General features: G+C 38.1%; 1 protein-coding gene across 1 annotated transcript in view; it reads right to left on the reverse strand.

Moving 5' to 3' along the window:
- NALCN (sodium leak channel, non-selective) overlaps positions 1–20,810 on the reverse strand; it is a 306,322-nt gene that overhangs the window by 145,211 nt on the left and 140,301 nt on the right. The window contains exons 12-13 of the mRNA XM_049778612.1: positions 18,169–18,336; positions 10,887–11,078 (exon numbers count right to left, since the gene is read on the reverse strand). Coding sequence (XP_049634569.1) covers positions 10,887–11,078; positions 18,169–18,336 — 360 coding nt within the window. The remainder of the gene's footprint in view (positions 1–10,886; positions 11,079–18,168; positions 18,337–20,810) is intronic.

Genomic DNA, 20,810 nt, shown 5'->3' on the forward strand with positions numbered 1-20,810 from the left:
CTGTGTCATTAAGCTACTCAGGTAAGCTCCTTCTTCCTTCCTGATGTGTGCTTGCAAAGCTATAAATTTTCCTCTCAGTACTGCTTTTGCTGTGTCCCATAAGTTCTGATAGTTTGTGTCTTTATTGTCATTTGTTTCCAGGAACCTTTTGATTTCCTCCTTGATTTCATCTCGGACTCACTGGTTATTGAGCATGAGGCTGTTTAACTTCCAGGTGTTAAAGTGTTTCTTCTGAGTCCCTTTGGAGTTCACAAATAATTTCAGAGCCTTGTGGTCAGCGAAGGTAGTCTGCAAAATTTCTATCCTCTTGATCTTATGGAGGTATGTTTTATGTGTCAGCATGTAGTCTATCCTGGAGAATGTCCCATGTACATTGGAGAAGAATGTGTATCCAGGTTTCTGGGGATGGAGTGTCCTATATATATTCACTAGGTCTCTTTCTTCCATTTCTCTCCTCAGGTCTAGTCTATTCTTGTTGGGTTTCAGTCTGGTTGACCTATCCAGTGTTGACAAAGCCGTGTTAAGGTCCCCCACAATTATTGTGTTGTTGTTGATATTATTTTTCAGATTTGTCAACAGTTGTATTAAATATTTTGCTGGCCCCTCATTCGGTGCATATATGTTTAGGAGAGTGAATTCTTCCTGCTCTACGTACCCCTTGATTAATATAAAATGTCCATCTTTGTCCCTTACAACCTTCCTGAGTATAAAGTTTGCATTATCTGATATTAGTATGGCCACTCCAGCTTTTTTATGGGTGTTGTTTGCTTGGATAATTTTTCTCCAGCCTTTTATTTTGAGTCTATGTTTGTTCTGACTATTCAGGTGCGTTTCTTGTAGGCAGCAGAAGGTTGGATTGAGTTTTTTGATCCATTTAGCCACTCTGTGTCTCTTAACGGGTGCATTTAGTCCATTGACGTTGAGAGAAAGAATTGTCCTGGGATTTAATGCCATCTTTATTTCAAAATTTGGTGTGTCTTTTGGGTAGTCTTGTCTTAGATTAGGTCTTTCAGTTTTTCTCTTAAGACTGGTTTTGTGTCTGTGAAGTTTCTGAGCTGTTTTTTGTCTGTGAAGCCATGTATTCTTCCGTCAAACCGGAAAGTGAGTTTTGCTGGGTATAGTATTCTGGGTGAAGCATTCATTTCATTCAGTCTTGTCACAATATCCCACCACTGCTTTCTGGCATTGAGTGTTTCTGGTGACAGGTCTGCTGTAAATCTCAGGGAAGCTTGCTTGAACGTGATTTCCCCTTTTGATCTTGCTGTTTTCAGAATTCTGTCTCTATCTGTGGGATTTGTCATTGTGACTAGGATGTGTCTTGGGGTGGTTTTTCTGGGGTCTCTTTTGGTTGGTACTCTTCGGGCATGCAGGATTTGATCACATATATTCTTTAGCTCTGGGAGTTTCTCTTTAATGATGTTCTTGACCGTTGATTCTTCCTGGAAATTTTCTTCCTGGGTCTCTGGGACTCCAATGATTCTTAAGTTGTTTCTGTTGATCTTATCATAGACTTCTATTTTCATCTGTTCCCATTCTTTGACTAATTTTTCCATTGTCTGCTCATTTGCTTTAAGTTTTTTTTTCAATCTCTCCTGCTGTATGGAATTGTTATGTATCTCATCTTCCACAGCAGCAAGTCTATTCACAGCTTCTGATACCCTGTCCCAGAGCTTATCCATTTTGTCATTCACTTCGTTTACTGACTTTTGCAGTCCTGTTAGTTGACATGTTATTTCAGTTTGGAGTTTTGTGATTTCTGTCTTCATATTTTCTTGGTTCTTATTAGTGTTCTGTTTAACTCGATCCATGGTTTCTTGGAGGTCTTTGAGCATCTTCCATATTGCTAATCTAAAGTCCTTATCTGAGAGGTTGATTAGTTGGTTGGTCATTATCTGGTCCTCAGAATTGTCATCTTCATTCTCTATGTCTGATGCTGGCCTGCGTTGTTTTCCCATTGTCACACTTGTATTGTGGGTTTTTCTACGTGTTGTGGTGGTATTCATTGTCTATATGATGCAGGCAGCACACTCCTCTGGCTCCTCCATTTCTGGATGGGCTGACTTGCCTCTAAGGGAAGGGAGTCCTCCGTGGATGAAGCCTCACACTGGGTCAAATCTTAGGCCCGAGCATGCAACAGAGAAGACATTCCGGAGAGAAATGTTTACTTCTGTGTTATAGCTCCGCTGGAGCCTCTGTTTGCCCCACTCGCAAGAGTTTCACGCAAGAGGACAGTAGACAGACATAGACAGGTCACACTCACAGTTTTTCACAGTTGGGCCCCACTGGGCCGGTGTACTCTCGCGGATTTTCCCCGCCTGATGTCACACACAGGGAGCCGGCTTTTGCAAGGCTTAGCCGGTTTTTATGCTCTGAAGTCCCTCCCTGAAAATGGCGTCTGGGCGAGCGAGGTTTCTGGAGCCTCTTTTTGCCCCACTCGCAAGAGTTTCACGCAAGAGGACAGTAGACAGACATAGACAGGTCACACTCACAGTCTTTCACAGTTGAGCCCCACTGAGCCGGTGTACTTTCGCGGATTTTCCCCGCCTGGTGTCACACACAGGGAGCCAGCTTTTGCCCATTCATACTCTTTACCCTTCTCTAAATTCCATTTCTCTTCTGGTATTCTTTTGGCCCAACACTTATGGGGAAAAAACCCTGCTAAGACTGCTCAGGGAATCACCTTAGGATAAAATAGAGACAGATGTTTTCTAGAGCATCTAAACTGGGTGAAATGTGGGTGCCCTTGGTAACTTTGTTGAACTTGTTCTCACTCTTCTAAAAGGAGCATCTCAAGGAACATGGCTGATGATAGAGGTGTAGTAAGCTGAGAAGACTGACCATGTTCCTCTGTGACATGGAACAGGGAGTTGAAGACCCAGAAGCTCAGCTCTATTGTCAGAGCCCAAAATTGGGATGTCTCTGGCTGGCTCTAAGGGTCAGGGGGAAATATCATCCTATGTAAACCTTCCCCTGATGGGTCACAGAGAACCAGTTCCTGAAATCCATTTGGACTCAATATAGAAATGATGTGAGTCTTTTTTAGACAATAAGCACACTGTAAACAATACTTTGAAAAGATACTGTGTCATAACTAGGATGAGACTGTTCTAGCATTCCAGAAGAAGTTGGATGTCCAATGTGTAGAGGAGTTTTTGCATAATGTCTTTTAGTCACCACATAATACCTCTGTGTGGCTAGTGGATACTGAGGTCCTGGGGCTTTAAGAGCCACTGGGTTAAGTGCAGCAAAGATGGGTTAAGGATGGAGTCTGTTGATTTTAAATTCTAGACTGTCCTCTTGAACGTGACAAACAAGAGTCAACTTGAGAACTGAAAATAAGCTCTACTCATTAACCTTTTTCCATATTATGAAAAGACAACCTTTTCAGTTGCATGCAAATGTAAAATTACAGCATGCATTTTTACAGTTAAAAATAGAAGACTTAAATGTTAAAGTTTCTTATATTAGAGACATTTCAAGATGTAGTGAGTGAGCATACTTTTGCCCCCTTCCAAGCCTATGCTGCAGAGGATGGTATTTTTTGTTGAGAGGTCTCCTTTCCACCAATTACGTTCAAATAATTTGAAATGCAACCATCCAGCTGACAGAACAAACAGCTGTGAGAGCCAGACATAGAGATGCATGCAAATAGGCGGTTCCTACATTAATTGTCTTCATTGAAGAGACTGTCAAATTTCTTTGAGTATTTATGCCCTATTTCTTAATTAGCAATTTTTTTGATGTCAGCCATATTAAATTTTCATAATGTACATGGTGCACTTCAGGAGTTTGAGAACTGCAGATCTAAGGGGAAGTTTTACTCTGGGTGCATTAAGAATGTAATAACATAGACACATAAATTAAGCTCCAAACAATCAGACGTATGTCCCATCTTGAAATAAATGGAAGCTTCAACAAGAAAACATCTGTATCTATAATAGCACATTGTCTACCCTGAAATTCCAGTATTTTTGTACCATTCCTATGTATGACTCTGCTCAAATGAGGTTTTTCTCTTTGGCCACAAATAGAAGGCAGCTTCTGTCAGGGAAATGTTTATATTTTTGCATATTATAAAAGCCTACACTGTCAAAATTGAATTTTTCTACTGCTTGTTATTTTAATTGGGTTTGATTACTCATTTCTCCTTACTCTCTGGAGAAGAGCTTTCCTGCAAATTGTATTGTCTGGTCTTTTTTATTACACACATAAATTTCGAAGTCTTGCTTCTAAACTGATAGTGCTTATTTAGTACTTCAAAATTCAGACTTTGAACTTCAATTTAATAGTTGTTTGCAAATAAATATTTAATCAAAACGATTCGGCTCTAATAGAGCTGATTTTACAGTTTGCAAACTATAATTTGCCTGGTAAAAGCATAGACTTAGAAAACTTGTGCATCTCTGTTAAGTGTATAAATATATATAATATAGATGGAAGAGTTTTACATATGTATATATAAATGTGTATGTATGTATAGGTTTATTATTCATCCAAACTACAAGTTGCTTCATTACATTCTACATTTAAAATTGAACTTATATTTTTATCTTTTGTTATTGTTTTGGGACCACACACACCTTGCTTGGGCTTTTTTCTGACTCAGTGCTCAAAGAGCGTTTGAGGATTATAGACTGTACAAAAGATCAAACCAGGGTCTTCAAGACAAGTGCCTTAAACACACACATTATTTTCCTTTGATGTGTACCACAAATTTAATTTATCCAACTATTTATCCAACTACCAATCCATTTTCATTTTAATTTTTCTAAATATTATCTTTATTTAAGCACCTTGACTACAAACATGCTTGTCGTTGGGTTTCAGTCATAAAAAGAACAACCCCCTTCACCAATGTAACATTCCCATCATCAATGTCTCCAATCTTCCTCCCCCCTGCCTGTATTTGAGACAGGCATTCATTTTAATTTTTATTCATTCATTTAATTCATTCCATTTTAATTTTTATTTATTTATTTATTTATTTATTTTTATTTGGACTCCACACCTGAACTGTATAACCTGAATAAACTCAGGGCTTATTCCTGGCTCTATGTTCTGGGATCACTCCTGCAAGCCTCAGGGGGAATATGCTGCTTGGAATCAAATCCAGGTTGGCCATGTGTAGAGCCAGCTCTGTCCCCACTAATCGAAAATACCATAAAAAGTATTAATGCTAAAGAAAGTTACCATTAGACAGTAGTGTTTTTGAGATTTTAGTTTAGAATGAGAGAGATTTACCACTTTATTTTTATTGTCAGATATATATTGTCAGATATATAAAGTTAAGTGCAGCTGCAATGTGTTGTATTATGCCATTTTTTATTTTTGGTGAGGAGAAGAGGCTGGGGACTATTTTGACTGTTAATAGAACTATTTGCTGTACTCTAATTCCAATAATTCCATTATCTTAGTCACAAGTGTCTTAACTTCTAAACTATGTTGCTTCTCTCTATTCTGCTTTTTTGCAAAATATTTTGTCATCACTATTTATGTCACTCATGATGCATCTCAAAAATAACTAGTTTCATTAACCGTCTGGGATCGCCATCTTGCTCCAAGTGAATTTAGGCATCATATTCTAGCTAGACAGTAACAGTGCCCCAACATTGTCACATGCTAAATTAGGCCACACAGAGGCATGTTCAAAAGGTCCACTACATTGTGTTTCTGCATTATTTGGTGGACAGATTTATTGAAATGATATTGCTAGATCAAAAGGTAAAAGAATGCTTCTCACTGTGTTGATGGATTGAAAAATAAAAAATGGATTCCCAGAATATTCATGCAGTTATGGGGACAGGATCAATCGAAACAAAGAGAGCCAGCACACTGGCCATTTTCCTGTTTGGGGAATGGTGTGGACAAAGTTCAAATATCCCAAAACAATAGAAGAAATACTGTACTCTCAAGCCTGAAGTTTACTATTTGGACTTGTCCAGTGCACATCTGTATTAGACTTTTCAGCATTGCATAAAAGAATGGGATGTAACATTTGGCTTCTCTTTGCCAGGTCAGTAATCTGGTCTATATACACATTTCTTCAGTTGTTACATATCCAGACATTCAGGAATAAATACACTTAGCTAAAAGATGATAGTTTGAGGAGAGGGTTCCCAAAGGAAATTTAGGGACTGCTCAAACTACTAATTACTGGTATGCCTATAGCCTTAGGTAATGCACTCTGGGTCAGAGACAGTTTTTACTCTTTCTTCAACCTCTCCCAGAAGAAGATTCTAGAAACTTCTGCAGTCGCTGCTTGCTCCAGGCCCAACCAGATTAGTTTAGTATCGTGAGGTAACTATCAATGTTGGTCTTCTTCCTGTGTTTACTGATTCTAAACAATAAATAAGTGAAGGACAGTTAGTGTTCTCAGTCTATGAGGCTTAGAGCCTTTAGGCCCCCTACTTTTCTCTCTTATGACTGCCATATTTTCTTTTCTTTTTAATAATATATTTAAGCACCATGATTACAAAAATGCCTGCAGTTGGGTTTCAGATATATATATATATATATATATATATATATATGTATATATATATATATGTAAATAACTACCCCTCCTTCACCAGTGCAACTTTTCCAAAAGTGTTGTAATTGTGGGTGGGAAGAGTGGAAAGTGAACCTGTCATTCATCGAGTGGCTCAACTTATTTTCACATATACAACAACTATGATACAATGTATTTTAGATTACAGAGATAATTTGGCACGTTGTTTTAATGTTTTTATAAAATATTACTTGCCCCTGGTGATATATTTAAACTGTTGATTAATAATATTCTGAACTAAAACTGCAACCATTTTTGAACTTACAATGAAATTCAGAAATCTGAGTACTTCTTGTAAAGTTGATGCCTAATCATTTATAGAGGGGTTCCTGATTGTTGCTATGATTCCAGCATTTTTGTCAAGAAGTTGCATTTTCACTATTATTTAAGAACATGATGAGTTGCTGCTGCTTGTAGATTATTTGAACACTGGAAATTGGGTCACATTTATTGCTTAATCCTCTAAAGAATACTTTAAACTAAGAGCTATTAATTTGATTGCATTCATAGGTAATTATAAATAGCCATGAAAATATCAAAAGCAGACTAGAGTTTGAAGTTTTTTTTTTTTTTTTTTTTTTAATACGGGCTATAAGCATTGCTGTATATATAGTGGAGAGCACTCGCCTTGCACATAGTTACTGCCAGTTTGATTTCTGGCACCCCATCTGGTCCCCAAAGTCCCACCAGGAGAGATTCCTAAGTGCAGAGCCAAAAGGAAGTCCTGAACACCACTGAGTATGGCCCCCCAAACAAACAAACAAACAAACAAAATACCATTCAAGGGGCCGGCGAGGTGGCGCTAGAGGTAAGGTGTCTGCCTTGCAAGCTAGAGGTAAGGTGTCTGCCTATCAAGCGCTAGCCAATGAAGGACCGGGGTTCGATCCCCCGGCGTCCCATATGCTCCCCACAAGCCAGGGGCGATTTCTGAGCGCTTAGCCAGGAGTAACTCCTGAGCATCAAATGGTGTGGCCCAAAAAAAAAAACATTATTATCTATAGTTTCTGGAGTTGTGAAGTGTTAGTAGAGAGCCCAGAGATCTGTTCTGTGCCTTTGCAACGAAGTTCAGGATTAATCTGGACTGTGGGCACTCAGAGTTAAGGGCTTCTTTGATTTCAGAATTCAGCTCCTGTGAATGTATGACTGGGGGTCCTGATTCTTAGGGGGCTGACACTTCTCATCGGTCCCTAAGCCCACCTCTACGTATGTGTCACAGAGCCCTTCACAACATGGCAACTCACTTCTTCCAAACCAATTTCTCTGCAGGAAGGTCATGCCCCTTGCTTTCCATCAGGGGCTTCAGGATTATCTCCATTTTTTAAAAACTTATTCCAAGTAAAAAGTGGGGCAACTCCTCTCCTTCCATGAGGGCAAAAGAAAAAGAACTGCCTACTCCAAAATAGGAGTTGGGTTGGGGTGGGTATGAATAGGACAGTCTATGTGAAAGAAAACACACAGATGCATGTTACACAGGAAGCACAAGAACATTAACTGAAATACTGGAAGAGGCCTCAAAAATGCAATTGTGAGACTCCCAAAGCAAGCAAGTGACAAAAGTAATGGGTAGAAGAAAGGGAAAAGGTACAGTATAAAAGGTACAGTTAGGCAAGTTTAAATTATGAGAACAATGATTTTCCACTGATGCTTGTCTGTGCATAAAAGCAGAATGGATTGTGGTACATCTAGAGAGAAATTTCTCTGGCAAAGAGTAGGAGAGATTTGCCTCTTTGTAAAGCTGAACACAGTCACAGAACATACTTTCCTCTTATTCTTCCACATATATGAAATATTTAATGAACAATTTAAAAGCATAAGGCAGAAACAAAAACCCTGGCCAAGATTTCAGTGCTATTAATGGGACTAATGACATTTTGGAAGGGAAAAAAAAGTGCTTGAATTTAATAAGGATGAAGTCGAACCCTAACTTCATCTGGTGACATTAGAAAAATGATGAAAAAAATTAGGAAAGAGCAAGTTGCTTCTTCATATTTGTCAGCAGCTCCTTCAGTACAACCGAAAGCATGATTAGTCATTTGATGGTCGAGAGGAAATGGAAATTAATTTGCAATTAAGTGTTTCATTGCATTTACTGCTCATCTTGTCTAACTGCTTTGGATGTGATTTTATAAGTGAAAATTCAATAGAGCAAGTAATTAGCATTTAGAGAATGCAAATGAAGAAGACCTATATGAAATAATAAATGACATAAAAATTCACATCCTTCTAGTGACAGCACGTCATATAATATTTATGAATTAAAAATGACCCTCATTTGTAGAGCCCTAAACAAACAGGACCTTTTAATTTTTATTTCACTGGAAAGTTAAAAGGTTTAAAGAGCTGAAGCTGGCTGCTGAGGTACCGTGAACCCTTAGCATGTATATTCAGGAACTTTATAAAGTGAACAAATACAATTAGATTCTGAATTCATTACAAGAACTTGATCAGGAAGCTCCCCCCAAACCCACAGTGTTTTTTTTTCTCTGTAACAGAAACCGTGGTGATTTTAGACAGACCAGCTTGTCCTGAGATCTTCTTGAGCTATGTTGCCATGAAATTTTCATCTTGACTTTTCCTCTTAGAACAAAATTACTTTCAATGGAAAAGAGATGGCGGAAAGCCACATCTCTTGTTCTAGCTCTCCCAAATATCTCTTTGGCCCAAATTAGAAAAGAAAGTTATTGGCCTGAGGTGATGAAGCCACTTCAGGACATTCTATCAGTGAATTATTCTTTTTTTGTCCCCCACAGATAAAACTTTGACTCTTTTTCTCCATCTTAGGGAATTGGAATTGGAGGCTGCCTTTTCTGTGACTTAGCTTCTGGAACTATGGGGCTGGACCTCCATCTCCTCAGTATTTGGGCTGGCCTTTACCCAGGCCTTCATCCATGAGTTTCCTTTCCTGATGTCCATCTGGGTCTTTACACTTCATGGTTCTTTCCTGGATGACCCTCCAATGAGAATTACTGAGAAATCTGGAAACTTAGTTTGTACCCCAGGGTTACCAAAACACTCCACAAAGTCCTAATGTGGTTAACAAATATCTCATAGGATTAAAAAAGAAAAAAATCTAAATGGGCAAGTATGTCTGTTATGAGAACAGATACTTTCTTAGATTTAAAGATATGACTCAGCAGTAGGAAAAATCTAACACAGGTAATAACAAAGGTTTTACCCCTCATCCTTTCTCATAAAACATACATATGTTATACATACATATAAATATATATGGAGAGAGAATAGTATGTCTTTACTGCAAGATTGTTCCCCTACAAATATATTTTACTCTTTTAGCTTCTGGGAGAGAAAACAATGTATGTGTTTATGTCTCTCTATGCATCCCTCTCTCTCTCTCTTTATATATAAATATTGTTTTGACTTATATTTTCCTGTTTCTTAATCCCCATGGAGTCAGATTTTAACTTCAACATCAATTTTACTTACAGATAGATTTCTAACTTCCTTTTTAGTGGACCCTCACCTTGAATCTTAAGATCTTAGGCATTTTTTTTTTATAATATATATAATTTTTATTTTGATCATAGTGTCTTACATATTGTTGACAATAACATTTTAGGTACATATTTACATAAAATCAGGGGGGATTCCCATCACCAATTTGTCCTCCCTACACCTCCGTTTTTGTCCTACCTCCCATTTCCTCTTCCCTCACCTCCAGGGCGGCTAGAATATGTGGTCCCCTCTGTATCCAACCCACTACTTAGTAGTCTTGCCCCTGTTTGGTCTTTATGCCTCCCTTATCTCCCCCTCTAATTGTAGGCAGGACTAGCTAATTCAAGTTGCATGATTTTGCTTAGGCATTTTATGATGAAGAAAATGTCAAAAACTTCCTTTTAGATTGTGCCCCAAACATAAAAACTTGTAGGGCTGATTTCACAATGGTAGCCACTGATCCAGAGATTCAGTGGAGTAAATGAGAGGGCCCCAGGAGCAATTTCAGACACACAGAGTTGTTAGAACTTCTGGGGGTGACCTCCCATTGCCACCCAATATAAAAGCTCTATCACAATCACAAAAATGCAAAAAAAAGTTTTTTCTGAGACAGTAAGAAGGCTAGCATCCATCTTTTCCATTTCTGTACCTGACTGGATCAAAGTATTTTAGGAATGATATATAAACCGACAACAATACAAAAACATCCAAAGACCTCCCTGCCATACAGAAAAGACTCTTTTAAGTACCAAGATGGAATTACTTCACATTATCATAAACAGGAGACAATGTCAGAGCCACTGTGACTGTGAGTTACTTGGATGTGAACAACAAGACTCGAGATGAAAGATAACAAAGGAATAGAATATTAGCCATTCCTCACCCTTGGAAAAGTTGTGAATCGGTCCAGTTCTTCCACAAAGCAGAACATCTGCAAGCTAATGGCTGACATCACGATCAAGAGGCTGGCTGTGAACACAACCAGGCTCCCCAGCTTCTTTCCAGGACCAAAGATCTTGTACACGAAATCCTCAAGAGCAGGAGAAATCTTAATAAGTCGCACAACGCGGAGCACCTTTATGGGGACAGAAAAATGTGCACATTCCATTAGTCACACAAATTTTTTTAAATTTTTTTCATTACTTTATTTAAATACTATGGTTATTAAGATGCTTAAAATACAATTGTATTTTTCCCCACAATTACAAAGTTGTTCATGATTGAGTCTCAATCATATAATGGCCAACACTTGTCACCAATGCACATTTCCTGCCACTAATGTCCTCAGTTTCTCTCTGCCCTTTGTGCCTGCCTTTGTGCCTGCCTCTTTCTCCTCTTTCTTCTCTATTTCTCAATTTCTCTCTCCCTGGTTTTTTTTTCTTTGTTAGATACTGTAGTTTTTAATTCTGTTACTGAAGGAGTACCATGCAGGTCACTCTCTCCCTTCAACACCCAGTTCTTGTCTAGAATGATAGTTTCCACCTTTCATTGTCATAGTGGTTTCTTCTCTGTCCTAACTGAGCATGAACTTGATTTGATTTCCATCACCTCAGGATTCCCAGAGTATTTTTGAGTGCAGCTCTGGAGATCCAGAGTACCACCAAGGTAACCCCATTATCCCTGATCAGCTCTGCATTTCTGGGTCCTTGCATTGAGCCACCAGCCCAGTGGGCTGAGACTCTTTAGAGTTCTGAGAGCTGCTGAGCATCCCTTGATAGTTAACCCCCCAAAGAGCTGAGATAGTACCTTAATATCTATCTCTCTTTCCTTTAAATACTTAAGCTTAGGCCAGAGAGACAGTGTGCATTGCCTTGCACATGGCCAATCCAGGTTCAATCCCTGGCTCCAAACATCACCAGAAGTTAACTTTGAGCAAAAAAGGGATAGCTTTAAAACTAAAGTAAATAAATGAACAAAAGTATGTCCTGGACTTCAGGCTAGCAGGTCTACATATAATATTTCCCGACCTCACATATGTGGGGTGTGACCTGGAACTAGGTACAGATCTAGGGGGTATGAAAGGAAGTTATTTTTGCAACTTTGGTTAAATTAAGTTCTAACAGCTTGCCCTGATTTCTCTTTGGATACCACATCTGGCTGGAAATGGGAAAAAATTGACTTTGTGGGGCCAGAGGGATGATGCAGCTATAGGGCATTTGCCTTGCACTTGACTAATCCAGGATGGACCGTGGTTCAATATCCCAGCGTTCCATATGGACCCCCCCCAAGCCAGGTGCGATTTCTGAGTGCATAGCCAGGAGTAATCCTTGAGAGTCACCTGGTGTGGTCTTCTCCCCCAAAATATCTTTCCATCAGTGCTAGCAGCTTTGTAGGAAAGGTGACAATCCAAAGTTCGGGGCCCTAAATGGCAAAGTACAGGACACCCTAGATTCCCTAGATATCTGTCCAACCCAGGATTGAAGCAAATTATAACCTATGTGAGCATCATATAGTTAGTTAGGGTTTGGGGCTACCTATAGCAGTGCTGAGGTCTTACTCCTGGCTCTGTACTCAGGAATCACTCCTGAAGTGACTCAGGGAATTATCTATGGTATTGGGAATCAAACCAGTGTTTTCTTCACATAAGACACATACCTTAAACCCTTTACTATCCAAACCTGGTGTTTTTAGATAATTGCTCTATCTGCTTAGTTTGCTATCTAAATACACACTAACACAAATACACATATTTAGGGTTTCTATTGTGTAGTATGTCAAGCATCACACCCATAATTAAATATTATCTTATTACTGCTTTAAAAAGTATTGATTGTTCAAACATTGTGCTGGACAAATAGGATTGGATGGTCACTACTACAAAGGAAGTAGAACATAAAGGTTCAGTTTTTTAGGGGACACATTTATAAAATCGAAAGAATAGATGAGTTTCTCATGAAAAGCTGGCATACAAAGGGTGGAAAAGATAATTCTTCACCAAGTCTAAGATGCTGCATACTTTTTGGTGGCGTAGACATTAATGAAATTCAGTAATTAGCCTGAAAGTCCAAGATGGCTTTAAACCATCTTGAGGTGTCTGAAGAGCATTTTAGAAAAAAGAAAGATAAATCATCTATTTTAGGGAGGAAACAAGAATTTCTTTAAAAATCTAAAACTAAATGGATTTTTTTCTTTGTACTCCTGGCTTACTCTTGACTCTGCTCAGTAATCACTCCTAATGGTGCTTGGTGGATCATATGAGGTGACTGCAATTAGACTTGGATCAATGTGGATAAGGTAAGACCCTCCCCACTGTACTTATCTCTGGCCCTCCAAATTAATTTTATGTGCATAAAGGAAAACTGACTTAGCCATTTTTTCCCACTTTCTAGTTTCTACTCTTCCCTCTAACAAATCATTCCTCTTTCCCCATTCAGAAGGTTCAAAAGAAAATCCCTTAAATTTTTTCCATCCAACTTTGGTGGTAGCACTGGAAGTGATCAAAGTCATTCTCTGAACTTTTGTGGGACCTACAAAAACTATTCCATTATTTTTTCCTTGAATCTAAAATGACAGCACAGTAAAAACCATAGATACCACATTTGTCATTGCACGAAGAAAACCAGCTTAGAATGACATCAACACAAAAAGGTGAGGACGGAAATGAGCTAAGTCAACCTCTGAATGCTGCCAGTCCCAATGCCATATTCACCCTCTCTTAAGCCTTCAGACTTTGAAGTAACAAGAAATCATGAGGGTACTCGCTCTTTCTTTCCTTAAACCACAGAGTACAGATGATATAGTTTATAGCTGTAAAATGTTTAACAGCCTTAAAGTGGAAAGAAGTTGACAGGAAATGGATTCTTCCTTCAAGCTAATTAGAAATTCTGAAACATAATTAAAGAAGAAAATGTATGTGAGAAACTATGATGTTTACATTCATCATTGTACCACATGCAGAGTTTTAGTATTAAGTTATTCTGCTACAATTTTTGGCTGTAGATTCACAGGTCAGAACATACTAAGACCAGCTATCCAAATACGTAAAGATCCATATAATGAGAACTAGTAATATAAAATTCCTATTAGAATAATCCGCATTCTCTCACATTTTTGTCAGTCTTGTTTATTCTCCAACAGCAATGATTTAGTATCTAATTGTTAGACCCAAATGCAGGCAAGTTTATAAGAACAATTTCACTGGTACAATAGCTTTCATTTTAGTATTGTATTTCCCCCACTTGGGTACAAATCATATTTAAAAGATTTCTAGGTAATTTTGAGTCCTTTCGTCAATGTTAATAAAAACAGCTTAACAACATCTGTGCAATTCAGATCAATTAATATTTTATTAGCTGGGAAAAAGACTAGCTAAGTCCCACTTTGGTGATTTAATTCATAGTTCTCAAAGGAATCAGCCTGGAGAGGAAAAATCCTTATTAGAACCTCAATTTTTATTTAGTTGGGATCAGTAGGTTCCTCATTCTCTGTACTTAGTAAAGCCTCTAGATTTTGTGTTCCTTCTTCTACGAAAGGAAGGAAAGTGGATTTTCAGATGATAAACACCATGGGATAAGGGGTAGTTGTTTCCAGAACACATTTTTTTTTTCTGGTGAAGTGCTTAAGTTTGTCTCCTAAAAGCCTGTTGTGAATCCTTTCATGCTGCTTGTCTCTTCCTCTCAGAATCCCTGGGACCTGTATTCCAGGCTCCTGCATCCATGTTTGGGAGTTATTTTCCCACTAACATTTAGCCTTAAGAACTGGGTAATCTTTGCTCTTTTGCCCACCCCTGAACAGTGCCAAGCACATCACAGGAATTCCTTACCTGAACGATCAAGTTGATAATGCCATAGAAAAACTGATTTTAGGAAAGGAGCCGTGTGGGACTCTAGGATCAGTTTCGATTAACTATGGAAAGAGAAAGGTTCGCTCAAGGAAAATTTACTGCCAAGTCAAAGGAGATAGTCAGTCAGAGGAAAGAAGATTTGGTATAAGATCCTACAGGGTCAACAGTGGGTACAGATAGAACCCATCTGCTCTATGCAATTGAGACTCCATACGTGAGACTGGAAATATCCGTGTGATACTTACGCTTCTGGAAGTCACAGAAGAAATGGTGTCACTGAAAACATTTTAGACTGGATCTTGTTTTCATATATTGATAATGGTTTTCGTAGTTAAATATTTTGCATTAGAAAATTTTATTTATTCATTCATTATTTTGGCCTGGGTCCTAACCTAGTAATACTCAGGGACTACTCCCAGCTCAGTGCTCAGGGATCACTGTAGGTGGAATGTGGGGGTCCAGGAATTGAACCAGGCCCTACAAACCTTAAGTGCCCCACCAATTGAGCTGTTTACCAAATTCCAGAAGGTCATAAATATGGACACTTGCAGATGCTTGAGAGATAGCTCAGGGGGAAGTTGTTTGCATTTCAGCTGATTATTCCTGGTCCCATATGAGCCACAGATGGTCCTGAGAACACCACCAAGAGTAATCATTGAGTATAGAGCCAGAAGTAAACTATGAGCACCACTGGTTGTGCCCTCTCCTGCTTAAAACAAAAACAGAAAACAAAACAAAACAAAAAACATCCTAACCAAGAAATGGCCATATATAGAGAGATGCAGATGGAGATGAACTATATACATAAATTAAAATATTACAAATTATAATTCTAAGCTAGTTATTAAAATTCCAAGTATCACTTGCCATTATGCATCTCTATAAGATGATTATAACTATATTAGTAGCTCTATATACTTTGCCGAAATTACTCAGAAAACATAGAGGTGATGACTGTTAATAGATAAATTTGGTTTATTTTTATAGCCAATTTTTCATTTGTAAGTATTTTGTGTGTATAAATACAACTATTTGCATTTTCTATAAATATATATTTTCTATAAATATATGATCTTATATTAAATATAAGATCATACTTAAGTTATAACAAATTCTTATAAATTTATAGTTCAATTAGTATATGTTGCTACACTTTCATCAATTGCTTATCATTTCAACAATTTAGATAATTTTCTAGTCATTTAAGAATATATATTCACTAATATATTAAATATATATTTAATGCATATTTATTAAATACATATTTAGGAATATATATTCAGTTTTTGGGTCACACCCAGCAGTGCTTAGGAGTTTCTCCTGACTCTACACTCAGAAATCGCTCCTAGCAGGCTCGGGGGACCATGTGGGATGCCGGGATTCAAACCACTGTCCTTCTGCATGGAAGGCAAACGCCTTACCCTCATGCTATCTCTCTGGCCCCAGAATAAATATATTATTTTACCAAAAATTTGCATCAATTTTCAACCTCTTATTGAAACGTCATCTAAGAGAAACTAGAAGAACCTTTAAAACTCAGAATTTATTTTATACTGTGTTCTGGCTGAAACAGGCAGTGCTATTTTTTCATTTGGCTAATGAATAAGTTTGTCAAGAAAATCTCGCTTTAATGGTCAGACATATTTTCCATAATTCTGCACAGTGCTTATCTAATTTAGATTCTAAATGTTCATGCTGATTTTGTGAATATAGACAGCAATCCCAGGAGAAGATAATGACACCAATGTTTGAAAAACACATTTGTTAGAAGAGTTTTAAATATTTGTCTATCTCCTACCCTAGCCAACTCTTGATAATGATGATAAACAAGCCTCTGGTTACAACCTCATAAGTGACATGTGATTTCTGTCCACAGCTGTTGACTAGACTGAAAGCTTGAACTATGATACCCTCTGTGATTTCAATTTGCTAGGTTGTGATTATTCAGCCTTGTATTCCCATCTGTGTTTGCAGGGCATTTGTTTTTTCACTTTTGTGAATTATATTTTCATATTCTTTCCCCCTGCTCTCAGAAGTACTGAATTTCAGGCTGTGATCTGGCAGCTGAATTAATATTACTCTGAAAATGGTTAACTTTGATATCCCGACAAATAAAAACAGTGAGCCAGGCTACATTTCCTTTCAACCCAAAGTTGAAACCTTGGTCTAGAAACACCTATTTTGTGACAATGTGGTTTTCTATTGCCCAAATATGCCTAGCAATCAATTATGGTAGATCTAAAATACTGTTCAACTATCAGAAGAGATGAAATCCTGCAGTTTGCTGCAACCTGAATAAAATTTGCTAAATCATGTTAATCAAAATAAGTTAAGGAAAAAGACAAGAAAGATGGGGTCAGAGGATGGGGCACAGCGGAAGGGCATTTGCCTGGCATGTAGGCAATGTAGGACGGACCTTGGTTCAATTCCCCTGGCGTCCCATATGGTCCGCCGAGCCAGGAGAGATTTCTGAGTGCATAGATAAAACTAACCCCTGAGCGTCACCGGGTGTGGTCCAAAAAAAACAAAAAACAAAACAAAACAAAAAAGGATAAAGATACACCCAGATGAGCTCCACTATATTTAAAAAAAGTACTTATAATAATATAATAACACATAGTAAATATGACATTAAAATCTGTATAATTGGGAGAAACATCAATAATTTTATTTGGGGGGACTGGAGAGATACCATGAAGGTAAAGCATTTGCCTTGCATGCAGAAGGATGGTGGTTCGAATCTCAGTATTCTATATCGCCCCCCATGCCTGCCAGGGAAAATTTCTGAGTGTAGAGCCAGGAGTAACCCCTGAGCATTGCAGGGTGTGACCCAAAAACCAAAGGGGAAAAAAAAATAATTTTATTTGGAGAACTGAGGAAGTTCTCTCAAATAGTGCTCAGGGAAGCCAGGCCCATCCTGATGGTGCTCATCTAAGCCAGACCTTGAATCCAAGACTTTGGCACTCAGGGCTGAATTCTTTCAGCTATTTCAGGCTATGTGAGTCATTACTGCATAAATATATTTAATGTATATTGAAAAGAAAGACCTACCTTCTGACTGAAAGTCAAGTACCATATTCTTTTAAGAGTTTTTCAATTTCTTATGTAGACTACAGTCTGATATATACAGTCTGTTAAGTTTCACAGCCATGTGTATAGCTTCACATTGTTCCAGGTTATGAATTCTGTCAAACATCTTTAAGACTCGCTATGCATTGCTGGACAGTCTAAAGATAGACTTAAAATTTATAAAAGTGCAAATTTTAGGCATATACCGTCTCATTGGATCCATTGGAAGTCAATACAGTTGTGAAAAATAGTGGCCTATATTTCTCCTGGAAAGAAAATGATCCTAGAGACAAACAGACATTGTTTCAATTACCTGAAAGTAAGTGAATTGAGAATGATAAAGGTCAGGGTAGACATGGAGAGTGGTTCCGATGACAAGGAGCAGCTCAAATTTGTGGAGCGAGGAGCTAATATATCCTGTGAATCCCAAACACCAGATCTTCAGGAAGGCTTCCAGGTCAAACAAGGCAGTAAAAGCCACCTGAAAGAACAGACACCGTGAGGCTAGACATGGAAGGCCAGGACTTGCTTCAAAAGAATTAAGTGTTGATTGACGCACAGATGACATTCAAATGGAAAATGTGTCTTAAAGCATACCCACTACACCAGCTTACTGAATCCATTATCAACCAATTAGGAAAACATATGAGCAAATTAGTCTTTCTTCATTAGCCACTCATTGACGTCATTGCCATCACCAATTTGTAGCAAGATTTGTGTAGACACAGAAAGCTGCATGTTATATAAATCAGTTGTGAACTATGGCTTCTAAAATGCACATTGTGTTATAAATGGACAGAGATTAATAAACAACATTTAACAACAAGTAAATGTGTGACCCCCTAAAACATATTTAGTCATATAAACCAAAGTTATGTCCATTAAAAATATTAGGATCAGGAAGTTCTAAGATTGGAGCATAAGTATTGTAGGTAGATGCTCTGAGCTTGATACCTGGCATTGTCTGGCCTCTCTGGGCATGGCTGGGAGGGTCCTAGTGGGCCTGTGCACCAGTAGCTGGAATGGTCCTACATCATGAGGTCTAGCACTGAGCAAGGTCAGCATCATCAGGTTGAGTCACCAGCATTGGTACCCAGGCCCCAGATATTGCTGAGCAATGCAATTAAAAACCAAATGACTCGGGGCCGGGCGGTGGCGCTGGAGGTAAGGTGCCTGCCTTACCTGCGCTAGCCTAGGAGACGGACCGCGGTTCGATCCCCCGGCGTCCCATATGGTCCCCCAAGCCAGGAGCGACTTCTGAGCGCATAGCCAGGAGTAACCCCTGAGCGTTACCGGGTGTGGCCCAAAAACCAAAAAAAAAAAAAAAAAAAAAAAAAACCAAATGACTCAAATTAAAATAGTTTAAATATCATTACACTAGGAACCACACATATAAGCAGAGAAATATGAATTTCATAGTAATCAAGTTATGTGTATATACTTTCATATTATTAACATATTAACATCTACATTATCAATCAAGTTAATGATCAGTATTACTATCTTCCTGAGTTAATTCAGTCTCTTTCATGGCATCGGTTCTATAAAGTCTGCTATTGCAAAGAGCAATATTATAAACTATACATAGAACTCTAGCAGGTTATCTTTCCTTTACTTATGTTATAGTTACAGATCTGCATTTCATAAAGAAGTTTTCAATTAAATAACAATTTTGCTTCTAAATAAGGAGCAGAAGGTGAATATTAGGATTACTTCTATCATATTTTAAGAAATACTAAAACAGAGTCTGGATAGGTATACAGGAGCAATTGTCTCCCATTTTCTAGGTCAACATGAAACATCAGAAAGGGTTTACTTCCACGTACATTTAGAGAAGGTGAAGAACACAGAATTTGGGAAACAGCATTTTCAGGAATAGGACTTTAAAGACATTACAGTTGCTGAATTTGTAAGCCAAAAGGAAATTCCATTGACTTCCTCATCTTGCACATCATTAAATCGAAGGTGCTTCTTTAAGTTGACATGTTCCTTTAAACTTCTCTCTCTTTCTTTCTTTCTTTCTTTCTTTCTTTCTTTCTTTCTTTCTTTCTTTCTTTCTTTCTTTCTTTCTTTCTTTCTTTCTTTCTTTCTTTCTTTCTTTCTTTCTTTCTTTCTTTCTTTCTTTCTTTCTTTCTTTCTTTCTTTCTTTCTTTCTTTCCTTCCTTCCTTCCTTCCTTCCTTCCTTCCTTCCTTCCTTCCTTCCTTCCTTCCTTCCTTCCTTCCTTCCTTCCTTCCTTCCTTCCTTCCTTCCTTCCTTCCTTCCTTCCTTCCTTCCTTCCTTCCTTCCTTCCTTCTTTCTTTCTTTCTTTCTTTCTCTCTCTCTCTCTCTCTCTCTCTCTCTCTCTCTCTCTCTCTCTCTCTCTCTCTCTCTCTCTCTCTCTCCCTTTTTATTTTCTGGACATATCACATTGTGCTCCTGGCTCTGTGCTCAAGTGACCAGAAGCAGTGATGGCGATGAAAACCAGGTCAGTTACTATTTCGTACAATTGCTTGGCTCCTGGCTCCTGAAATGTCCTTTGAAAATAGCAATATATTTAACTGGGAGCTCATTTTCAATGCAAAGTACTCATACAGTCCTTTGTCTGCCTTTCCCATGTAATTTCTATTAACTGGTATATGTTAGCTTTTGTGTCATGTGGAAGCTGGGTTTTTTCATCACCACTAATCATCAGGGTCATAACTCCCAGGTCAAGACATATGAGTACTGCTCATTTTCCTGACCAGTCTCAAATACTCTCATTGCACAATTTTTTTTTAAATTTGACATTTTTTCACAGAATTGTTCTTTCATTATATGAAATTAACAGGGACATAGTTTTTTTAAATTAATATCTATGTCTTTAAGCACCATGATTACAACCATGTTTGTAGTTGGGTTTCAGTTATAAAAAAGGACACCTTCCCTTCACCAGTGCAACATTCCCACCACCAATGCCTTTTGCTACTTCAGAATCA

This window comes from Suncus etruscus, chromosome 8, assembly GCF_024139225.1.
Source record: "Suncus etruscus isolate mSunEtr1 chromosome 8, mSunEtr1.pri.cur, whole genome shotgun sequence".
In the NCBI taxonomy this organism is placed as follows: domain Eukaryota; kingdom Metazoa; phylum Chordata; class Mammalia; order Eulipotyphla; family Soricidae; genus Suncus; species Suncus etruscus.